The 21,821-nt window shown below is 32.9% G+C and overlaps 2 protein-coding genes across 7 annotated transcripts; one reads left to right on the forward strand and one right to left on the reverse strand.

The window, feature by feature from the left end:
- Positions 1 to 1,463: 1,463 nt before the first annotated feature.
- On the reverse strand, positions 1,464 to 5,182 carry LOC124829806 (protein IQ-DOMAIN 10-like). 6 transcript variants are annotated; one of them, XM_088092685.1, is made up of 6 exons: positions 5,023 to 5,182; positions 4,234 to 4,348; positions 3,493 to 3,657; positions 2,295 to 2,522; positions 2,064 to 2,177; positions 1,464 to 1,978 (listed from the first exon to the last, which is right to left on the reverse strand). In XM_088092685.1, the coding sequence occupies exons 2-6, from the start codon at positions 4,300 to 4,302 to the stop codon at positions 1,679 to 1,681; spliced, it is 876 nt and encodes a 291-aa protein (XP_087948811.1). In that variant the 5' UTR covers positions 4,303 to 4,348; positions 5,023 to 5,182; the 3' UTR covers positions 1,464 to 1,678. The 6 variants fall into 6 exon arrangements, with proteins under 6 accessions (XP_087948811.1, XP_047159333.1, XP_087948814.1 ...); XM_047303377.2 differs by having other exon boundaries at positions 3,493 to 3,663; XM_088092688.1 differs by lacking the exon at positions 5,023 to 5,182 and adding an exon at positions 4,915 to 5,009.
- A 13,471-nt stretch (positions 5,183 to 18,653) lies between these two features.
- LOC124829807 (uncharacterized) lies at positions 18,654 to 21,821 on the forward strand. Its single transcript, XM_088092520.1, has 5 exons — positions 18,654 to 19,812; positions 20,029 to 20,142; positions 20,655 to 20,815; positions 20,894 to 21,062; positions 21,137 to 21,821. Exons 1-5 carry the CDS (start codon positions 19,180 to 19,182, stop codon positions 21,314 to 21,316), a joined length of 1,257 nt encoding a protein of 418 aa, XP_087948646.1. The 5' UTR covers positions 18,654 to 19,179; the 3' UTR covers positions 21,317 to 21,821.

The raw sequence follows: 21,821 nt of genomic DNA on the forward strand, positions 1-21,821 counted from the left end.
CGTGGACGCAGCTGTTACTACTGTTACTTATTCACTGCCTAGTTTGCTCCATTTTCCTTGTATTTCCAACTTAGTGCAGAGCCAGTCTCAGGATGAGGTTTTATCTCCATTGCAAAACAGGGCAAATTCCAAATAAGCCAACGTATGGATAATTACTAGTGTGTGCTAAAGCTTTGAGTCGGTTGTTACTGTCTTGTTTCGATAGAAGGAAAGAGACGGGTATTTTCTTATCGTTTGCAAAATGCCCGATTCGCCAATGGGTTGTCAAAGAGATGAAAGAGGTTGGTTCTCTTTGCTGTGATAGAAATGAGTGTGTTGTTACCTTTTTACTGCTTTCTTGTGCGACCGTCCATCCTTCTGTAGCTTCCTCATACTGACAAAAGAATTAAAGACGATTCATTCTACTGATTTATTATATCAATGATCTATCTCTTTCGTGCTTGAATTTTGGGAGCATTTGGCTGATAAGTCGTTGTCTATGAACAGTAGAAACTGTTTTACAAAAGAAAGGAGTTGCGTGTGAGTTGATTCCCAGCTTGTTAAAAGGGCAATTTTCCTAAATTCAGTATGGTTTTTTGCTTTTCCTTTCCCATGTCTTATTTTTGTTCCTCTTTCGCCAGTTTAACAATATGATAATTCGTGATAGTGACACAAGGGTTGATTGTGTGGTGTAAAAAAGAAGGGAAACAACTCAATTCATCTTGATATCGGCTTACCCACTTACTCAGTTAATGCTCAAGTATTCTCCAAAAGGAAGCTCCAGCTTCTGGTACAGTGGTTTAGTTTTTGCCATTGGATTTGGAATATGATCTACCCTATTGGAACCAAAATATCGTTTTCATTTTTTTATCAACTTCTCAGCCTTGATGCAGTGAGGTGAGATTAAGTGGTTGGGGAATCAGTACGTCGTAGTCCATACTCCGTAACCAATGAGCTTTGTAGATAGATCCTAGTAGGTATAACAAGTGGCGAGTGGAAGATGTCTATAGAGATGAGCACAACGAAGCTCAATTATGGGAGAATTCACTCGTCAGTGCCACCAGAGTGTAGTTCTTGTCCGTCTGTTCTTGGTCCCCTACCCCGTGAAACTCAGTGCCTCAAAATAACATTTTCTAGTATCCAGCTGGAAATTTTGTTTGTCAAGGGGATAATGTAACGAGGAAACAGAAAAACCATTGGCCTCTATTGAGATCGTAGTAATTGTTTTTGGTTGTTGGTGCTGCTAGTCGGTTGATAAATAACATTACTCCAAAAAGTTGAATTGGTCATTAAGCAGCACACAACTCTGGGCTACCATATATGCAAAATGTGGCAATAATTAATGACGGTTTAACCGTAAAGAGACCGACCATCCACTGTCACATTTTGTCTATTTGAAATCATTCACCTCAGGAGGATATTTCATTTAATTTCCCTGCTTCTTTGCAGTTCCAATATGTAAAATATAAATGTACTCGTGGTAAAGATTTGAAAATGAAAGGGATAATAATACCATTCTCAAGTTTCAACTAAGACTAGGGAATTCACGTTCATAGTCATATACACCATGCCATAGCAGATAAGTGAAGTTCCTAGTGTAAATAGTACACACCAATTGGTAGATTCTCGCCAAGCCAAATATGGAAAAAAAATCCCCAAAAGAACAAGAAGAAACCATAAACCATCAAATTAGTATGGGCTATTTGGTAACGATGTTCTTTGACTGCCCTGAAGTACTGTTTTCCTTTCCTTTTCCAGTTTCCCTCCCGTTTAACAGGGAAGGTTTCGCCAAGGCTGCTTTGCTTTCACTGTAGTTCATCTTGTTGAATTTGATTTTTTGATCATGGCCATTAAGTTTCTTTGTTTTGGAGGGCTGAACTCGAACCTGTACTTCCCAAGGACGTGCCGCGACCCAACGCTCTGTCCAGCTCCAACCCCAACTTTCTTTACCAAGGCTATAAGAAGCCTGACCAAAATACTGGCTACAGTTTGGCCTCCACTGCAATGTCACGTTCATATAAGAAGTCAAATATTGATTTTCTTTCAGTATGCTATGGATGAAGCGGGCAAAACAAGTTTTGTACCTGATGGGAAAAGGCATATGCCATGGCTCGTTCTCGTTTAATTGCTGCTTCCTCTCGCTGATGTAACCTGCAAAGTATCTCTTCCATGGTTTCAGAACCACTGCACCACTCCACCTGACATAAAAAAGGCATGTTTTATTAAATATTGAAAGGATATCAAAATTGACCTTTATAATGATAATAGTAACACTTTGGCAACAATTGAAATCAGGTAATCACAGGCTAAGCTACCTCAAGCTCCTGAATCTTAGCCTCAAGTTTTAACTGGTTTTCCAATTTCTTTTTCTTAATTCTGGCTTCTGTTATCATACAGATTCTTCGAGCTCTAATTTGTTCTTGTATTCTGCTCCATGAATGTATATAGTTCAGTGCGGTTGCTGTTTGCTCTCTGGCTAGGTGATCTTGAATTAAAGCTTCGAATTTCACTGCTCCCCTTAGATGATGTAATGTTCTTCTTGCCTGCATGGGAGGGTAGGGAGGAAGTTATCTATTTTCACTACTAAGTCAGCGTCATAATTTGCTTAAGATTTGAGAAGTATCTATCTTTAAATAATTGTAGAAGCATTATTTGCCGCCATTTTGGGGCATCTAAAGTGAAGCTCATAACCAGTAGGAAAAAACCCATTCTTAATACAGACATTATTTGTAGTAAGCAATTGGGTATAAATAACAGATGAAAGAAAACAAGAGTCGTGATGCCAGTAGTTGACTCAAGTAAATGAGTTTCCAAGTACTGTTGTAAAAGGCTGCAAAAGAGTAGCAGATAATGTCATCATATCCCTAGGACCCCTTCCGGTTCCGGAGCAGAGCATTCATTTGATTCTTTTCAGCAGTAAAAATTGAGAAGGAGAAGAAACGAAAAAGGCACGAGTAAAATATAAAATCAGTTATAAAGTTATTACAAAATAAATTATATTCTGCAGAAATTGGAACATAACAATACTGTCATTAAGTTTAAATATTTCCACTTTCAGTTTTTTAAGAAAGACATCACAAGTTTCATTGATAATGTACTACATTTTATGCAGTAGGTGAATCGAAATTGCACCACACATCACATTGGTAAGTTTAGAAGGCACCATTTAAAAAAAGAGTTAGCTGTTGGCTAGCAACATATCTATGATTCCAAGTTTAGAAGGCATTACTTAAAGATATTACTATTATTTTTACAGCAACAAGGGGAAAATGAAGCAAAATCTTCTAACCTTTGCAAACTTGGTTTATCATCAAGGAGATTGAAAACAGATCATTGTAAAGCAACGCAATGTGTGAACACTTGGATATCAGTGAGATAGATGCATTATGAATTTAGACCTTTTGTTTTCAGTTAATTGCTTTATTTAGCAAATTACTAAATGTCTCCGCTTACTTCACAATGAAAATTGTGATAAACATATGCCGGAATAAGCACACGACACATATATTGTACCATAAATGAACGGAATGCATTTTGAATCCTAGTAGCTGCCACATCGTCCATCAGTCTTGATGGAACTGTCCGATCCATCATCAAACCTTCATTGGGAATGCCACTTGACTCTTCACGACCACTTTGCTTCACGTTTGAACATTCATCTGAATTTTCATCAGTAGACTGTACCTATTCAGAAAGTGACAAGAGAACAAACACCGGCAGTGGATTGTATATCAAATTATCAGCTTTGAATTTCTCCTCAACTATAATCATTTTCTTAAAATTATATGGTTTACTTAAAAAGCCAATGAAATAGTACAAGTCAAAGGGAATAAGTAAAACTCAAAAATATTCAAATCTTCCCAAGTAATGTTAATGCTGAAAGAATATCTAACGAGAACCAGAGTAATGCTCTCCAAACTGTCAAAATGTTTAGGGTGTCTCATGCTTAGGGTTTAACTTGGCTGAGTTACAGATTTTAGAGGTCTCGGACTAATCAGTGTCTCTTGATAGGAAGGGATGAAAGCAAAACAGTTTGGCTTGTATAGCGGATACTGGGTAGTATTTGGAATAACAGTAAAAGGGTTGATCTTTTGGTGGGGAATATGAAAAATTGTTGTCTTAGGTGCTAGGAATCTTCTGTTATGACAATGTTTGCTTGTATTCTGTATATGGCACTTCTTGTATCAAATTCTTGTTCTTCTCTTTATATATATTAGTATTTGCTGATAGGAAAAAAAAAACACTAGAAATAACCTTTTCTTGTTTGGATTTCTTCGATTTCTTCAATTTGACTATTATCATAAACCATTTCTTCGCACCCATTCCTTTTTCTCAAGGAATTAAGAACAGGAAACAGCCAACTGCAAATCTGCATAACAAGTAATGTTCGAACAAATTTTCGTAAATCTCATGGATAAATAAATAAGCCATAGTTTTGTGAACGAGGAGACTGCACAGAAGATCATAGATTCTTTAAAGATTTATCATTTAGAAAAGTAATGTAAAAGACCAGTCAAATTTCCTAGAAGGGCAAGGGCTACCAGGAAATTTCTCATGTGACAATCTTATACCCCACCCTCCCTTTTCTTCCTATTTCACTTTGTTACGTGGTTTTCTTTGTATAAAACTTACAAAAGAAATTTCTCTGTTCATACTATTGTAACATAAGGTACTAGTCTTCGAATAAGCCAAAAACTATAGCACCATCTTATAAAGCTCACATTGTGCCTCTTCTAACACTAAGTATGCTATAACAGCAGTATATACTAAAACCTATCCAAATTATATTTTTCAAGTCATGTCATACAGATTTTGGTTTCCTTCAATTTCAAAAGCCAGAACGTACTGAAACCACACACCTCAATCAACTATGAACAGACATCATTATATATTGCGAATGAAAGGAAGTGGGACAACAGACAACAGAATCATTACAATGTCAAGGCAACAGACAACCAAACCCAACAAGCATAAAGTTTTGATGAACCAAGCAAGAGCCTAGAAGTGCGGAGATAAAGAATGTAAATGGGAAGGGACACATACCAGGTTGAGAGAAGAAAAGAGAGGCACAGAATGGGTTTGCTTGAAGAGGATGAAGAGTGGTGGTGGGTTGTAATGATAAGAGACGTGGTACATTGGAATACAGCACATTAAAAGAGAGAGAAAGAGTTGCATAAGAGTGTGTGACAACCCAACCACGATGAAGCAGATGTTTGATCTCTTTGGAAGTTTAGGAGTCTAGAGAAAGGTGAGGGAAGGTAGTAGTCATGTCCAGTTGTGTTTCTGAAAATGAAATACCATAATTAAATCATTGAAACAAAATTTAATCAAGTTCTAGGAAAAGATTGGTGTGTCACTCTGTTCATTAGACAACAAACTAAAATTACTTTTTTTCTAATGTCTAATGTCTATTTTAAAGAAAATTACGCATTATTACTATGGAAGTGACATGGAAGCTTTTTCACAATAACTTTTACGAGCCACGAAAGTCGTTTGATGAATTGAAATATACGATTTTCTTGATTTTGTCGTGCATAATAAATATATCGTCTTTGATATGTATGTATATTTATATTAAAAATAATATTCGTATTAGCTTTAATGTCTCAAACTCCTTGATATTTATGTATTTGTATTACATAATCATAGAGATGAACGAGAGAGATACGAAGGCCAAACTTAGAAATGAATATTTCTCTTTTCGTGTACTCAACCAAAAGCATAAAGGTTGAATATACAAGTTGTATACATGGTTATGGAACTAGTGAGTTAACTCATTAACTCGGTTGAGTTTACTCATTAACTCGGTTGAGTTTACGAGTTAACTCAATGTTTTTGAGTTTACGAGTTAACTCAATGTTTTTGAGTTAATTCATACTTGGATTTGACGTAGGATCGGTATAATCAGCGGTATAATCAGTGGTGGAATCGATAGGTTAGTCTAAAATCACAAGCTTGCTTCCAATTTGGTGAGTTCGTGAAGAAATTTTTAAAACGTAAAATGAAATCTATTTTAAGACTCACCAGACCAGGTTTTTTGTTTTAGGGTCAGTGATGAAGCCCATCTTCTTGGTTCCTCTCTTACGATTCTCTTAGGTTGCTTTTGTTCTTGTGATTCATCTTCTTCATTCATTCTTGCAATCTCATACTCTTGCTTGCGGTGTCACTTGTGTCCTCGCTCGTCACTAGTACAAAAATACTATATAACGTTGGTGTTTTCGGCCTATCACATCGAATTTGCAGTCGACGTCATATCGGGAGACGTTAAATGGACGCCAAATTCGAAAAATTTGACATTAATAGACTTTATTTGACGTTGGACATAGAACAATCTGACGTCACACAAAGCAAATTGGCGTTGGATATTGCTCTATGTCCGACGTCAATTAATGTTTGTTACATTTATAACAGACGTTAATTGACTTCTGTTGTAAGAACAACAAACGTCATTTTATGGGTTTTTTTTTTTAATTTTTTGTCAATATTTTCTTCCACTGAAACCATGAAAAATCAATATACAACACAAGAATACACCACAAAAATTTTCAGAATTTTAGAAGTAGTAACAACCAATACACATAAAAAATAAAAATTGAAACTAACCGTGAAGGTGAGGCAGTAGACAAGTGCCACTATGAGGGTGAGGAGAAGACAACCACTGCTGAAGAGAGAAAAAAGAAAACTCAATGGTGCTCCAAATGGTGTTTATGCATGAAACTAATCGGTTAAAATGAAAGGAAATCATACATAAAGTTATTAATCAACAAACATTTATGTTAAGTGGAAGAAACATTACCTTTGGTGGTCGCCGAAGAGAACTCAACGGTGCTCCAAATGGTATCTATGCACGAAATTAATCGGTTAAAATGAAAGGAAATCATACATAAAGTCATCAATCAATGGACATTTTTGTTAAGTGGAAGAAACATTACCTTTGTGGTCAACCAATGGTAATGTTAAGTGGGTGCTCTGGTTTTCCAATGGCCGTTGTGAGTATGTCGTCCTAACCATGGCCAACCAATGAACCTTGAGTCAGTTTCTCAATTAACTCATCATGCACCACATACTCAAGTTTAATCATAAATCACTTCATATTATCTATGGTTTTGGGTTTAGGGTTTGTACTTACTATTTTCTCATATATTAATTAGATTTCTTGACCAACAACACGTATCATGTCTTATAAATGATCACTCATTCATTCGTCCACTAATCTATTTCTCGTGACGTTATAGGCTTGTGTAATACTTCTACATGCCAAGTACAAACTATATAACTCCTCATTATACCAAAGATGATGAATAGATGATCACTCACGTTGCCCAAATCCTAACGTATTTGATTAAGACAATGAACAGAATGACAAAAATATGTCTCGTTCACAAAGATTGCATGTTCTTAAGCATATTGCAAGAACTCAAAAACTCACTTTTCATACTCTTCATTGATGTGGCGTTCATACATCCAACTTCAATCCATACTATGTTTGTAACAAACTCTATCAATCTTTGTTTTTTTTTTAACTCTCACATGGTGAGACCCTACCCATTCAAAAAAAAAACATTTTTCATAATTTGTTAACACATAAAAAGAAGTCTATCATAAATTTGATAAAATTTTGACAACATTTTGCATTGGTCTTTGAAGTACATGAAATGAAAGTGATCACTCATAACCACAATCAAGTATGCATCTAGAGAATAACACAAAATGGTCTCAACTAAAACTCTATCAAATTTATTCATAAACTTTAATGTACACATTATAACGAATTATGAAAAATAATGTTTAAAAATTGTTTAATCGGACAATTTGAGATTTAATACAAAGGATTAAAAATATAATCATTTGTACTAAATCTCAAACGGGAACTAACATTCGCTCCATCTTTAAATAAAATTATAATAAATATCAGAAAAACTAAAATTATATAAAAATACAACATCTAATAAATCAAAAATTAATCAACATATAAACTAAAAAATTATTTAATCAATCGCTTAATAATTAATTAAACATCCAATCAAACTAAATTTGATAGTATAAATATTCTACAAATTTAAATCAAACAAACATGTTAACAAAAACAAGAAAAAAAGTTGTGAGAAAAAAACTTCTCCAAACAAAGTTTATCAAATCCCTAAACAATTTGGCCAAGTTAAATAAAATAACGGAAAACATAATAGTGAAAATCACATGCAAATCAAGACATATCAAAACTTGTAATCACGTATATGAAATATTTATTCAATATTTAGTGTACTTGCACCATCGCTTGAAAATGACTTTTACATTGTATTTTTTAATGTTTTAAACACCATCAGACATCAACCATACTACAATGTGACGTCTAATTAGATATGATGTCAGTCCTCCTAGAATCTGACGTCTAATGGTAGATAAAAGGTCATGCTTAGCTAGGTTCTTTTAATGTTTAAAACATTGTTAGACGTCGGATCTACTAAAATCTGATGTCTAAAGAGATGACATCGATCTTGGATTTTGACGTCAAGCTCTTCTAGAACATTTTCTTCCACCTGGATTTTTTAATGTTTGAAAAACATATGATATTGTCCCATCCAAATAAACATATAAAAGTGATATGACGTGGATATCTTCTAACTATTCGACGTCAAACTCTTCGAAAACATGACTTCTAGTTTACTTTTTTTAAAAGTTTAAAAATCATGTGATATTGGTCTCCTATAAAAAAAAATTTCTAAATGTGATATGACATTGGTCTTCTTGGTGTCTGATGTCATACTCTTCATTTTATTTACAAAAAGGTTACCGATATTTTTTATGTTAGTTTTTGTTTGAACTGATGTTGAATAGGAGATGTATAAGGCCATTTTGCACTAGTGTATAATTGAAGATGTTGATGGCTGTTTGAGGAAATGATGGATTAAGGCGAGGATGAGAAGGAACCCCTGTGCTGCGTGTGTGATGATAAGTGATGGAGGAGTAGATGAAAGATGCTAAAAATATTTGAATTTTGGGTCTTTGTGAGAGAAGATGAAGTTGAGTAAAGAATGAAGGTGTGATGAGTGTACAGATCTGTTAGTTGGGTGAATGATGGAAGATGAAGGTGGTTGGAGATAGAAATGGTGTGAGTGATGTTGTGTGAGTTTCCTGTGGTAGTGAATGGGTGGTAATGGACTTGAATTCTGAAGGGATCATATTAATGGAGACAAGTTCTGTGTGTGAGAGAAAATTAGATTGATGTTATTTATTTTCCTAGTGAATATTTCTGCAAGATCCACTAGTGGTTGATAGGATGGCTCAATAGTGAAGCAGATAAAACACTCTTAAGTTTCAAAACTTTTCTTTAGTACTAATATTTGTCTATTAAATTAATTAAAAAAATGTTTAAGAAAAAAAAAGGCCTTAAAATTTTGTTAGTACTAATATATTTTTATTAAATTAATTACAAAATTATTTATAAAAAATATTTCAAAAACAATTATTTTAGTACTCATATATTTCTTTAAATTAATTATAACTTGATGTTTGAGAATAAAAATTAATTAAAAAGTATGCGTTAATGTTTATTTGTATTAAAAATTATATATAATTGGTTAAACAAAATTTCAATAATTATCTTTATTATGTTATGATGAATTTTGATTTCGTATTTAGTGATCTCACTTCTTGTCTCTCTTTATTTTTATTTATTTTTTATTTTAGAGTGTTTCTTTAGGGGTTTGTCATATTCTATTTCTTGAATATCATGTTATTTATGTATCAATTTTTTTTATCTCATTTCTAGTTAGTGTCTTTTTCTTTCTTTTTGTGTTGTTATTTTTATTATATTTATTGAATTTGTATTGGGATCAGAAATGCATTTCTTTTTTGCTGGTTTTGTTTTTAAATACTTTTTATGAGTTTTGAGAGTTTTTTATATATATTTTGATAAGAAGTTAGAATTTTGGCTTAGATTGAATTATAGAACTATATTAACTAGGTTAAGTTTAGCTTTTTATGGATAATAAAGATGAAATATATAATAAAATAAATAATAAAAAAGAGTTAGAATGGAAAACAATGTGAAAATTAAATGAAACTAATTATGACAACTTAATAAATAGTTTGACATAAAAGAAACTTGAAAAACATATTTTAAATCATTCTTAAATTTGTTTTAGGTTTCTTAAATCTTTGAATCCCTCGTTATAGATAATTAGTTTTGATGACCAGCTAATACAAATATAATATGGTTTTTATATTAAAAGTATTTTTAACAAAGAATTTAAATAAACAAATTCAATAAATTCATTATCTTAAAATTTTAAATAATATCAAAATTTTAAATTGAAAATTATGTTAATTCTTTATATAAGATGAACTTAAATTTTATTACTATTATCTATCTGTCTGACTTTCTCAATATATCCATCAATAAATAATCACCTTAATTAGTTTCTATATTGAAAATTTTAAAAATATAACAATAATTTAATATTGATGTCACAATAATATCAATTAAATTGATTGGACTAACAATCAATGTTGTATATCCATTTTCCACATTGGTTCTAGATAGTACCCAAAGTGAAAGTTTGACTATGAGCTTATTTTTGTGATATTTGTAAACATATTCTATATTGGCTGTATATGTAAACATTTTTTTTTTCTTTTTATATGCACTTAATGTTCGAAAAAAAAATCCAAACATGAATAAAGACAATAAAAAAAAACTCCTAAGAATAAAAAGATCAATTTATTGAAATTTGGAAGGAAACCTTTTTGCAGAATAGTATCAGAGTTAAAACACCAAAAGTACAAGAAAAGTATCCTTTAAATATACGAGGAAACAAAAAGTGTGAGAAACCAATATTTCATTGTAAATTTACGATCACGAGTGCAATTGTTAAAAATTAAATGGCTATATATTGCATAAAATATCTAAGTTCAAGTAAGGTGCAATATATGGTAGGTGCAAAAATTAACCAAACATAGCCACTATTACGTGAAAATTAAGGCAACAAAGAATCTGATCATAGATGGCTGACGAAACCCATATATATTTTGTATCCAACAAAATCTTAAGTTCCTCACATAAAAGACAAAATGTTGAGCCTCACACACTACGGTGGGTCTTTTTGTTCATGACCCAATCTCTTCACTCAATCACCATGATTTTGGACAATCATCTTCTATCTACCACAAAACAAGTTTTTTACATTTATCCTTTTGAGCCTCTTATATCTATCATAGGTTTGATGTAGATTCTGGAACATAAATTTATGTCTTTTGTTAATTAACAAACATAAATTTATGTTTGTCTTTGACCACCTGACGTAAAAATTAATTAGTTTTTTTTAAAAAAATACATAAATGTTTTACATTTATTGTTTTGAGTCTTTTATACAGGTCGTAGGTTCAACCTAGATTTGAAGACATACCTTTAGTATTTTGTTAACCATTAAATATATATTTACGTTTGTTTTTTACCACTTGACATAAAAATTGATCAGTTTTTTTTAAAAGGCGGGTGGCTCTCTCCTTCTTCTTCTTCAAATAAATAATTCACACCAAATCTTCCTTCTTCCTCTTCCATTATGCGTGCCGTTGTTGGTTCATAATGGTGTGATATAATCTTCATTAGAGCTCCCTATATATCATTTCTTTGTATTTTGATATGTCTGGTCTTTACATTTCTATTGGTTTCGGTAAGTCTTTATGGAGAAGATTGTTGGATTATTAGGCTCTCTTCCTATGTGTCTAATAGGCCCAAATAATGTAAATCATTATGTCTGACTTTGTTTTAGTGTAGAGGTGTCAGTAGGACACATTAGAGTCATTTGAAGAGAGGGAAAAACGTGAGAGAGTAATGAAGAGAGAAATTCTTTCCCGCATAACACAAATTCTGCAGTGGTGTTTTCGTTGTTGTGAAGTTGCTCACCGTTAGATCGGGCTGAGGTTTGAACAGTGGGTTTGAGGCATATGATTTTTCATTCTGACCGTTTGGATCATCAATCGGAGGTCTAGTTTAGGAGAAAACAGCCTCCTATCAACAACTTTATTTTTTAAATTTCTTCTTCTTCTTTGTTCTCATTTGTAAGTATTTGTACTTACTTAACATAGTTGATTGAAAACATCATTTGGTGATTTTATTGGAGACTTTTTTATACCCTATTATTGATCATAGTGAATTTTTCTTTGGTCTGAATGATTCATGGATTTTACCTTTGCATTGAGGGGTTTTCCACGTTAAAAATGATTGATGTCTCTTTGTGGTTTGAATTCTATTTTTGTTTTATTTTTTTTTTGTCCACCTCGCAAATTCTGGCAAGAAGGAAAATTGAATTTTCATTATACTATTACTCTTTCTTAAGTTGCTATTGTTTTGTCATTTTTCCATCAAAGGTGCAGTTGTTGAAAACTCGTAATGCTGGATTGTGTATGGGACGCGATGGTTCTAAATCTAGCACAACCTGCGTGAAAGACCAATCACCATTCATCCTCCAATATTTGTTCATCCTCTTCGAATCTCCCTTTGCTTGCTCCATTAATTATAGAGACGCTGATTTATACTAATCCCTGGAGTTTCAAACAGTTGTCGAACCCTCCAGGTCAGTTATGTTTCAATAGGAGTTGTCCCCATCTTGTTGGATGTTTTGGGATTTTGGGTTTTTGGAGGAAAACTTATATTAGGAGTGAAATGGAGAAACACCGCTATCATTGTCGCTCCACTTAGGTATGGATTTTTGTTGGAAATGCATAAAACCTATTGTGTGCATTGCTATGTCAATTGGATGCTCTTTTTGGGTTTCATGAAACTCAAAATTTATGTCTTATCCTCTAGTAAATGTTGAAATTGACATTTGACCAGAGATAAAAAATATATATTTGTTTACTTTACAATCTCGTCATACTTAAATATAAATATTTACATCTTTTACCAGATATAAAACGTAAATTTTAAACAATTAATTATAAATATTTTACTAGTCATCTTTTACATATTTCCTATGAGTCATGAAACACACTTAATAAATCACTTTTGTGTTAATATCTATCAATTCAACAAATTTATACAACCAGTTCACACCTATTACTTTATTGTTTTTTTTTCTTAATTACATAATTTTATTTTCTTTTAGTGATAATCACATAATTACTAATTAAGATAAATTAAACTTAAATTCACTTGTTATTATTTTGACTTCCTCACCTTATATGATATATGAACTTTATTTTATCTTTTCATTTGAATATGTTTTCTTTTGCCCTTAATGGTATAATTAATGTGATTGAATATGAACAAAAGTGGGCCCTAGTAGAAAGGTTGGGTCGAGATCGGTTTCCTCGTTAGCATGACATTGAGATTCAATCAGATTTTGAAACTACCGCGTAAGATATGATGTATATACACATACACAATTTTTTGACTTCTCACCTTTTTTTTCTTAATTTGTTTTTTTTCTGCATAACTTTCACTTTCTATGCAATGCATGGGATCTAAAGTTTTCTAAAATTAAGAAATTAAGACAACTGATTGTACACCCATTTGAATCAACCAATTTTGTTTTCTATAATTTCCTCTTATTTCATGATTTAAATTCAATTCATTGATACTATTTACTTTAAATGTCACTGAGTAATCCTTTACACAACCATGTACATGGCATGAAATAAAAATTTATCACATTAGTACTTTTTTCTACTAAATTTTTCTCGTATATAAATTAATTTAAATCGATGAACGTTTAAAAGGAAAACCACGTTCAATATATCAAGGCAATATTGTTTTTGCCATGTCATATCCTTCCTAAGTTATTGAAAAGAAAAAGAAAAGTCGAAGAAAAAATTTATACAATTACATTTTGTAAGGATCGAAAAATTTTAAAAATTGGAGAAGACAAATGTATTTACAGGATTGGACCGTTCAGTTTTCAGAGTCATATATAAATGAAAGTCTCAAAAAGTCGTCTCATTCTCTGCATGCACAAACTCTCTCCAACCTTCTGATTTCTCTTTTCTCCTCCTTCTCTCTAGAAATTCTTACTTTTTGTTCATATGATCATCAATTAGGCCGTGATTGATCTTTCTTAGAGTTCAAGAACTTTCTTTCGAACCGATCAAGTGGTTGTTTGAGCTGGTAAATTCTTCTTCTTCTTAGAAATTCTGTTTTCTGGCACATGCAAGCCAAGTTTCTGGTTGCATGTGTTTATAATCTTCTTCTCTTAAATTCTGATCACATTTTTGGTCTTTTGGTTGGTTTATTTTCATAAATCGGTGAACCATAGATTTCTAGGATTTCTGGTGGTGGTCGAGTTTCTGCAACTGTGAGCTTTCGGTCTAGTTAAGAGGTAAGGGAAACTAGTTAATTTAATTGTTTGGATTTTGATGTATGAATATGTTGTTCATGATTTTGCATTTGTGTGAAATTGAATTATTTGATGTTCGGTGATCTTGGTGTGGACTGTTATATGCTATGTTCGTGAGGTTTGGGATTCTGCATATTTTGGTTTAATGGTCGAGTTAATTGTGAGGATGTGGGATGGTGAAATTTGGGAAAAATATTTAGTTTTGGTAAATCTAGCTGGTTCATAAATCTGCAGAATTAGGTAGAAATTGAGTGTTCGCTGTTGACCGCTCGTCCATTTTTATTACTCGGTCGTTAAGTGGGTTCGATCTTTTTAGTCTTACCCGTGCATGACCGCTCCGTCTTAGGTGAGTGGTCGATCTTCTAGACATAATCGGTTTTATATTAGCGATCGTTCTTAGTAGGTGGTGAGATCTCTTAGTAACGATCGGTCTTATACTAGCAGTTATGCTAGTGTTAGCACTCAATCATGTACTAGCCGTTATGCTAGTGATAACGTTCGGTCTTGTACTAGCACTCGTTCTTAGTAGTGCTCGGTCTTGTACTAGCGCTCGTTCTTGGTAGTGCTCGGTCTTGTACTAGCACTCGTTCTTGGTAGTGCTCGGTATTGTACTAGCGCTCGTTCTTGGTAGTGATCGGTCTTGTACTAGCGCTCGTTCTTGGTAGTGTTCGGTCTTGTACTAGTGCTCGTTCGATATAGCGCTCGGTTTTGTACTAGCACTCGTTCTCGTTAACGCTCGGTCTTATACTAGCAATATGCTAGTATTAGCGCTCGATCTTATACTAGCATTTATGTTAGTGTTAGCGCTCGGTATAGTACTAGCATTTATGATAGTGTTAGCTATCGGTATTATTGGGTTGTGTGGTCTCTTATTAGCGCTCGTTTTTATACTAGTGCTCAATATCGTACTTGTATTAAGCCATCAGTGTTCGGTTTAAGATAATAGTATTCGGCATAAGCCAATAGAGTGCGACCTAAGCTAAAAGTGTTCGACCTATTTCAATGGTGTTCGGCCTAAGCCAATGGCGTTCGGTCTAAGCCAATAGTGTTCGTTTTAAATCATAAGTGTTCGGTATAAGTTCAAGTGTTCAACTCCTGCTTGAGTCTTACTCTCTAAATGACCGTTCAGTTATGTTCGTATGTAGGGAGAGTTTCTTCCGTTCGGTCTTGTTCATAAGTTATATTGATCTTTTACGTTCAGTCATGCTCAAGGGTGGTGGTTGTTTTACTGTTCGGTTTGATTTTACTTAAATGTGTTATGGATGAGGAAGTATGTTGGTATTGAAGTATGGTATGATATGTGGATAAGAAAGAGAATTCCAAGGAGGAATATCTCATGGATGGTTATGGAATTGTAAAGTATGAATGTGGTTATTTCTAAGCTGGCGTTTATCCTGATATTTTGTGATTACTCATTCTCACGTAAATAGGAGTAACTCGTGTGTGAGAATGACAGGAGGTCCTAGTCCATAAGTGTAACTTGGGCGAGGTATAATGGACTAACCCCGGTGACAGCTGTGGAGGGCATCCCAGCTACTACACCATCCGGGTGCAAAAACGTCGTAGCTACACAATTCATACAGTCCGGACAGTCAGAGTAAAAGTGGTCGGTTATAACATGATTGTATGATTTCTATATATGTATGATTGTATTATATGTGTGTCTGAATTGCATGTTCACATGGTTAATTAAATTACACTAGCTTACCCTTATTTTTTGTCTTGTCATGGTTTTTGTTCGGTCGTCGTTGTCATTGCAATGATCACCCTATGGGTGTGACCAGAAGGTGATAAGGATTCTTTGGAGCAGGCGTTGGCAGGAGAGGATGATTTTCGTTAGAGTCGTTTGGTGCAATACACTGCTTGTATGATCGTTCGGTTGATTCTTATGGTTTGTTTCAGTATAAGGTTCTATAAAGTTTTAAGTTTATGGTTATTTTAAGATAACTATAAGTTAGCTTTATTTCCTGTAACTGTTCTATTATATTGTAAATGTAAGTACTCCTAAATATAATTTACAGTCATATTTTTGGGATGTTACACATTTGACTTATGTTATTGCTTGTTGTGAAGTAATCTAACCATATATGATTGTTTTTGTTTAATAAAATGGAAATCCATTAATAATTGTAGGATGTTAGAAATCAGTTTAAATTTGTCAGTTTGCTCTATAGATTTTAACGGAATTACATGGGAAAAATATAATTTTTTTAAAAACTGATTAAATTAAATCTGATTTACTTGCCTACTGGTGTTGAATGAATTCCAGTTAGATTAATGGGTTAATTTGCAACACACCAATAAGAAACCATTTATATTTTGTTATTATAATTTTCTATTTCCTTTAATGATATAGGTTGACACTGATAATTTTTAAAATTAGAAAAATTAGAATGTTGTTCAATAGTATTAAATAATTTGAATGTATAATTTATTTCTTTATTTAATTATAGAAGTTAATATTTTGATTTTTATCTACTATCCTTATAGTATAACTTTCTAATTGTTGTATAATTGATCTCTATAATGCAATCATTCTAATTTTTTTATATTCATATCTTGTAATAAAAACGTTTAAATTGGCTTTAGGCATATAAAATTTTGTTTTAATTAATAAAAATATCTATAAATATGATTTATAAATATTATTGTATTTATAAAAAAAATTTAAGTTTCATTTATAAGAAGAGTAAGTATTCATAACTATTATATTATTAATCCATATTTTCTAGTAATTTATTTAAATGAAATTCATTAATATTTTTATATTTAGTTTAAAAATAGTTAAAAAATATTTAATAAAAATATTAGTTTTATGAAAAATATTATTATAATATTTATAAAAAAATAATTTTGGCTGTAAGAGAGAAAATATTCTATTATTTTAAAAAATGGAATTTAATTTAGTAAAAAAAAATATAGTAATTAAATTGAATATAAAATAATAACTTTGACACCAATACGTGGTGTCGACACACATGACATTATGATAAGTAATAAGTTTTGAAAATAAATAAATAAATAAAAACAAAAAAAAATATAAATTGGCACATGAGATGTTCTTAACATAGTTGGTAGAAATAATCTAATTGAATCAAATTTTTAAAATATAAAACTTAATTGAAAAAAATAATAAAGAAAAGTACTTAAATTATTTTAACAAAAACTAGGAAAAAAAGAAGAGTAGTTTAACTTATAAAAGAATAAATTATATCAAATTAAGTCATTTCATATAAAGTCATTTAAGTGTAGGCGCTTTGACACCATAGGAAATTGTGATGTCTTTGCTTATGGTGATTTTTATCTCTATAATTTGCTCGATTGAATGCATTACGAGACTCAAAACCTATGCACATGCCTTACGTGTGTTTCACCAAATTAAGAATCATGTTGATCTAATCCCTCTATGAAAATTCAAGGGACTTATATATGACTCTGCTAAATGATTTTTTCTTTTTTAAATGAAAACTTGCTTACAATACATTCAATAAGAAGATGTGCATGAAAATAAACGTATCTTACTCTTGTTTTCCACATAAGATAGAGAACATGCTATTTCCAATTAGTTTGAAATTAAATTTAATATTTTTCTAAGTTTTTCACTCTTTTCCTTTTTCCCTCTATAGTATGCCCCCCCTCATTCGAAAGTTTCATCCAAAATCCACATTCTTTTGTCTTCACAATTACTTGCTTCATATTTATTTAAAATATAAAACATAATAAATATTTACAGTAAAAAGTTAATAAGTAGAAGAATGGAGAAAGAAAAGATATTTAACTTGTTTTCATTTTTAAAAAGTGTTATAACTTCTTTAAAAACATATTGAATATTTAAATACACTCATCAAATATTGTTCCGATTTAATTTCAAATTTAAATACACAATTATGTTGTTTTTAATGCACAAGCATAAATAAATTTGACCCATTATTAATGAAGATACATGCAATCTATATTAAAAGTATCTTCTTAAAAATTCTCTTACCAAACGAAAAGAAAATAAATGCATATGAATAAAACATTAAATATATTTCTACTATTTATAATATAAAAGCAAGAGGATCCATAGAAAAAAGGTATTATAGGAGATTCTGTTGGAGTTATTAAGTCAATATAATATCAGTGATGATAGGATTTGATTTGATAAGAGATAAAAACGATGAACAGTGGGGACAAGAAAAGCTAACAAGGTTGAGGGGTCCACTACTTGAAATGAAATAGAACAAACAAACAAGCTAAGATGACAGTTTCTACGAAAACTGTCTTTTAGCTACTTTTAGAACTCAAAAACATTATTTGGAGAGAGAAACAACGTCTATTACTACAAGTACAACTCTGTCATATTGAGACAACGTGAGAGTCGGTCTAGGAACAAAATAAGGAGGGTAGACTAGTAGAGCGAGGATTTGGCAGATAAATGAGTGATTGAATATTATGATTCATGGTTACTCTAGATTGAATTTTCAGAAAATATAGCCTTTTTCTTTTCCATCTTTTCTTTTGGGATTCAGTTACTTCCTATAAATCTCAAACCAGCAACTTCAAGTCAGAAAAATCCGTGATCTTTAAGATTCCTTCTCTCTCATCATCTTCGTGGTCTTTGCTGAATATTTGGCTTGCCTTCTCGGTTTGTTCCACAAATTTTTAGGCAATCTTCAAGTACACGTTGATTTGGCTTTCAGATCACAGTGATGGGATTTAGTTATCAATTATCAAACACTTTGTTCTCTCTCTCTCTCTGGAATCTTGATATTGGGTATCTTGGTTTTGCTTAAAAATTTAGTCTTGGAGACAGTGATGGTGCAAGATTGAAACTTTGGGAGACTGGTTTTTGTCATATACTTTAGATTAGATAGATTTGGATTAAATGGAAGATGATGCAACAATGCCTCAGGAAGATCAGAGAAACAGTGAAGGTATAGGCATGGGGAGCCTTGGTAGATCTTCTAAGAAGTCAAAGCAGAAAAAGGTGCCACAAAGGGGACTTGGTGTGGCACAACTTGAAAAGATAAGACTAGAAGAACAACAAAAGGGAGATGAACCTCCAATTTCACCATCTCAAACTGCTTTACCATCAACCAAACCATCATATCTGCCTCTCCCACTTAAGAATTTTCATGACTCCAACCAATCACCTTCCACATCTCTTTTAACTTGTGAGCCAACATCAGAATTTAGGTCCCGTTTGTCATTGCAACAGCAACAGCAGCAGCAGCAGCAGCAGCAGCAGCAACCACCCATTAATGATAAAGTTCCTAGCAATGTTCCATTGACAAACAGTGGTGGCTTTGGAACTGGTTGGCCCGTTGTTCCTGGACACGAGAATGTTCCCAAGTGGTGGAGTTCCTATCAATATGATTCTGAGAAGAACAAATTTGGAGTGGATGACTCAGGATTGCCAATTCTGCTAAGTTTGCCTTTTGAATCCAACTCCATTTGGCCTATGCCCAATTTGGCACAGAGAACACCACAATATCAACACCAATCTTCTTCATCAGTGGTAAGACATTTTCTTTTTTAGTTCGTATCATGGGAGTTTCATTTTCCATGTATTCATCACATTTTCTTCCCATGGAATAAAAGGATTGATTGGTTTATTGAATATGTAGCTCGGTGTCTCTCTTTTTAATTTATATGATGTGGTTTTCATTATCTCATCTGTTCATCACATTCTCTTCCCTGGTAATAAAACATAATTGGTATATTTAACATGTAGGTGAATGTCTCATCAGGAACTTCATCAACACCCATGCCTCATTTCTCAATAGAGCCCCCTTCAAACCAAAGCAATAATAATGACAGTAGTGTGCCTGTGAGACCAACTGATAAGGTATGTGCAATTTGTGCTCTTAAAGTAATTTGAGTATTTCAGTTTGGTATCTACTATATATATATGTTATCGATGAGATGCTGGAAAAGCTTTGTGGTATCTTCTGTGGTGGCTGCACATGGATGCGATGGTCTCTTGCAAGGACACATGAACTTTTTTGCGTGATAGGACATGGGTTCAGGAAGATTCATTGGACCCTTAGGAAGGTGGAGGTTGGTTCATAGCACTATAATCATGAATCAGTTATTAGATGTGAAGAATGTGGTTTACAATAGAAGATTGTAGAATGTAGTGGATGTGGTGGAAAAAGGAGATGGAAGAGAAAAGTGCATGAATTACCCATTAGAGTACTAGTAAACAATTCCTACTTTATATGCATGAATTTCTCAGCTTGTTCAGTTGAATAGTCAGATCATAATCATGTAAGAACTTGTACGTTTTGATGGAACAGACTGTCCTTAGAACTTTTTCAGTTTATATGATTCGATATTGGTGTTTGAAACTTAATGCAGACAGTTGGAACAAAAAGGCCATACCCTTTCTCCTTGAATTTTCCCCATGCCCCTGCTTTCAATTATAATATGCCACCCTTTGCTGAAACAAGAACAAATGTAAAAACTTCGTGTGGAAACGGTAGCGAATTTAACTTTGAGGCTGGCAATTCAACTTCCAGGTAGTTTCAGGTTAACCTTTTGACCCTTATGTTGTAGTTCTTGTCTTCTCATAGAATGTGTTTCTGTACCATCTGCAGAGAAGTCACACTCGCTTCAGCATCCAACTCTAAGCCAAACTCAAAGAAAAGAAGTGAAGAGAATGAGAGTTTCAATGGAGACTTTCTCACATTGGCTCCTCCATCTCCTACTTCTTATCAACCTCCAAAGTCCACGCCATCTTCAACTCTCGTAGCATGTCAAAACCAGGTATGTCCTGAACTTGAGTTTCTATTCTCCATTTTGGTATTTCATGATTCATTCTTGTATTTCACTTGGTAAAGGGAAATGTAGAAGAACAAATCCCTGCTCCGCCAGTGTACAGGCTGTTCAATCAACAAAAGCAACCACTGTATGGCTTCTTCCATCCAGAACCAAAGGAGGAACAGATTGGACATACAGCAGCCAGGATTCAGAATGGTCATGAAGTGGGAGAAAATGTTGATCTTAATTTGAAACTATGAATAGAAGTTCTTGGCTTGTTGTTCCTCACCGTGAAACTTGCATACTCATCTTTTGTCTTTTTTCTTCTAGTTTTGTTTTACTAGTGGTAGATACTCCTGAATGTGCACATGTAGGGATGAGTATGAAAGGGACTCGAAATTTTGGCCATGTGAGAAGTAAGAGTGGAAAAAGAGAACAACAGATGTTGATTTGTTTGTTTTGAGTAGCAATATCTAAGGGCTTTTGATGAAGCCAAACTCTAGTAGCATGCCTTTGGGAACTGAGGCTATGCATTTGTTTGTTTTTCTTTTTTCTTAGTGATTCCTTTCTTGCTTGCTTATTGGATTAGTCAGGAATTGGAGTGGTAGCAAACTTGTGCATGTGGGTTGTGGAGAGATTTGATTGTGCATTGTTCTGTTTTGTTTCCTTCTGATTCCAAAATTCCTGCTTCCATTATGGTTCTAAATATGGCACAACAATGACACAAGTGCTACTGGGTGTCAATTCAGACAGACTTTGGACTGA

This window comes from Vigna umbellata, chromosome 6, assembly GCF_029865625.1.
Source record: "Vigna umbellata cultivar VRB3 chromosome 6, Vumbellata_1.0, whole genome shotgun sequence".
In the NCBI taxonomy this organism is placed as follows: domain Eukaryota; kingdom Viridiplantae; phylum Streptophyta; class Magnoliopsida; order Fabales; family Fabaceae; genus Vigna; species Vigna umbellata.

What these genes read in the sequence shown, in the direction of transcription:
- LOC124829806 (XM_047303377.2), bottom strand. Translation starts at nt 4,302, where the DNA reads ATGGGTGCGAAGAAATGGTTTATGATAATAGTCAAATTGAAGAAATCG. An exon ending in ATGCATTCCGTTCATTTATG is followed by an intron (nt 2,523 to 3,492) that starts GTACAATATATG and finishes CCTCCCATGCAG; the next exon opens with GCAAGAAGAACATTACATCA. An exon ending in CTAAGATTCAGGAGCTTGAG is followed by an intron (nt 2,178 to 2,294) that starts GTAGCTTAGCCT and finishes TTTTTATGTCAG; the next exon opens with GTGGAGTGGTGCAGTGGTTC.
- LOC124829807 (XM_088092520.1), top strand. Translation starts at nt 19,180, where the DNA reads ATGGAAGATGATGCAACAATGCCTCAGGAAGATCAGAGAAACAGTGAA. An exon ending in CTGTGAGACCAACTGATAAG is followed by an intron (nt 20,143 to 20,654) that starts GTATGTGCAATT and finishes AACTTAATGCAG; the next exon opens with ACAGTTGGAACAAAAAGGCC. An exon ending in GCTGGCAATTCAACTTCCAG is followed by an intron (nt 20,816 to 20,893) that starts GTAGTTTCAGGT and finishes TACCATCTGCAG; the next exon opens with AGAAGTCACACTCGCTTCAG.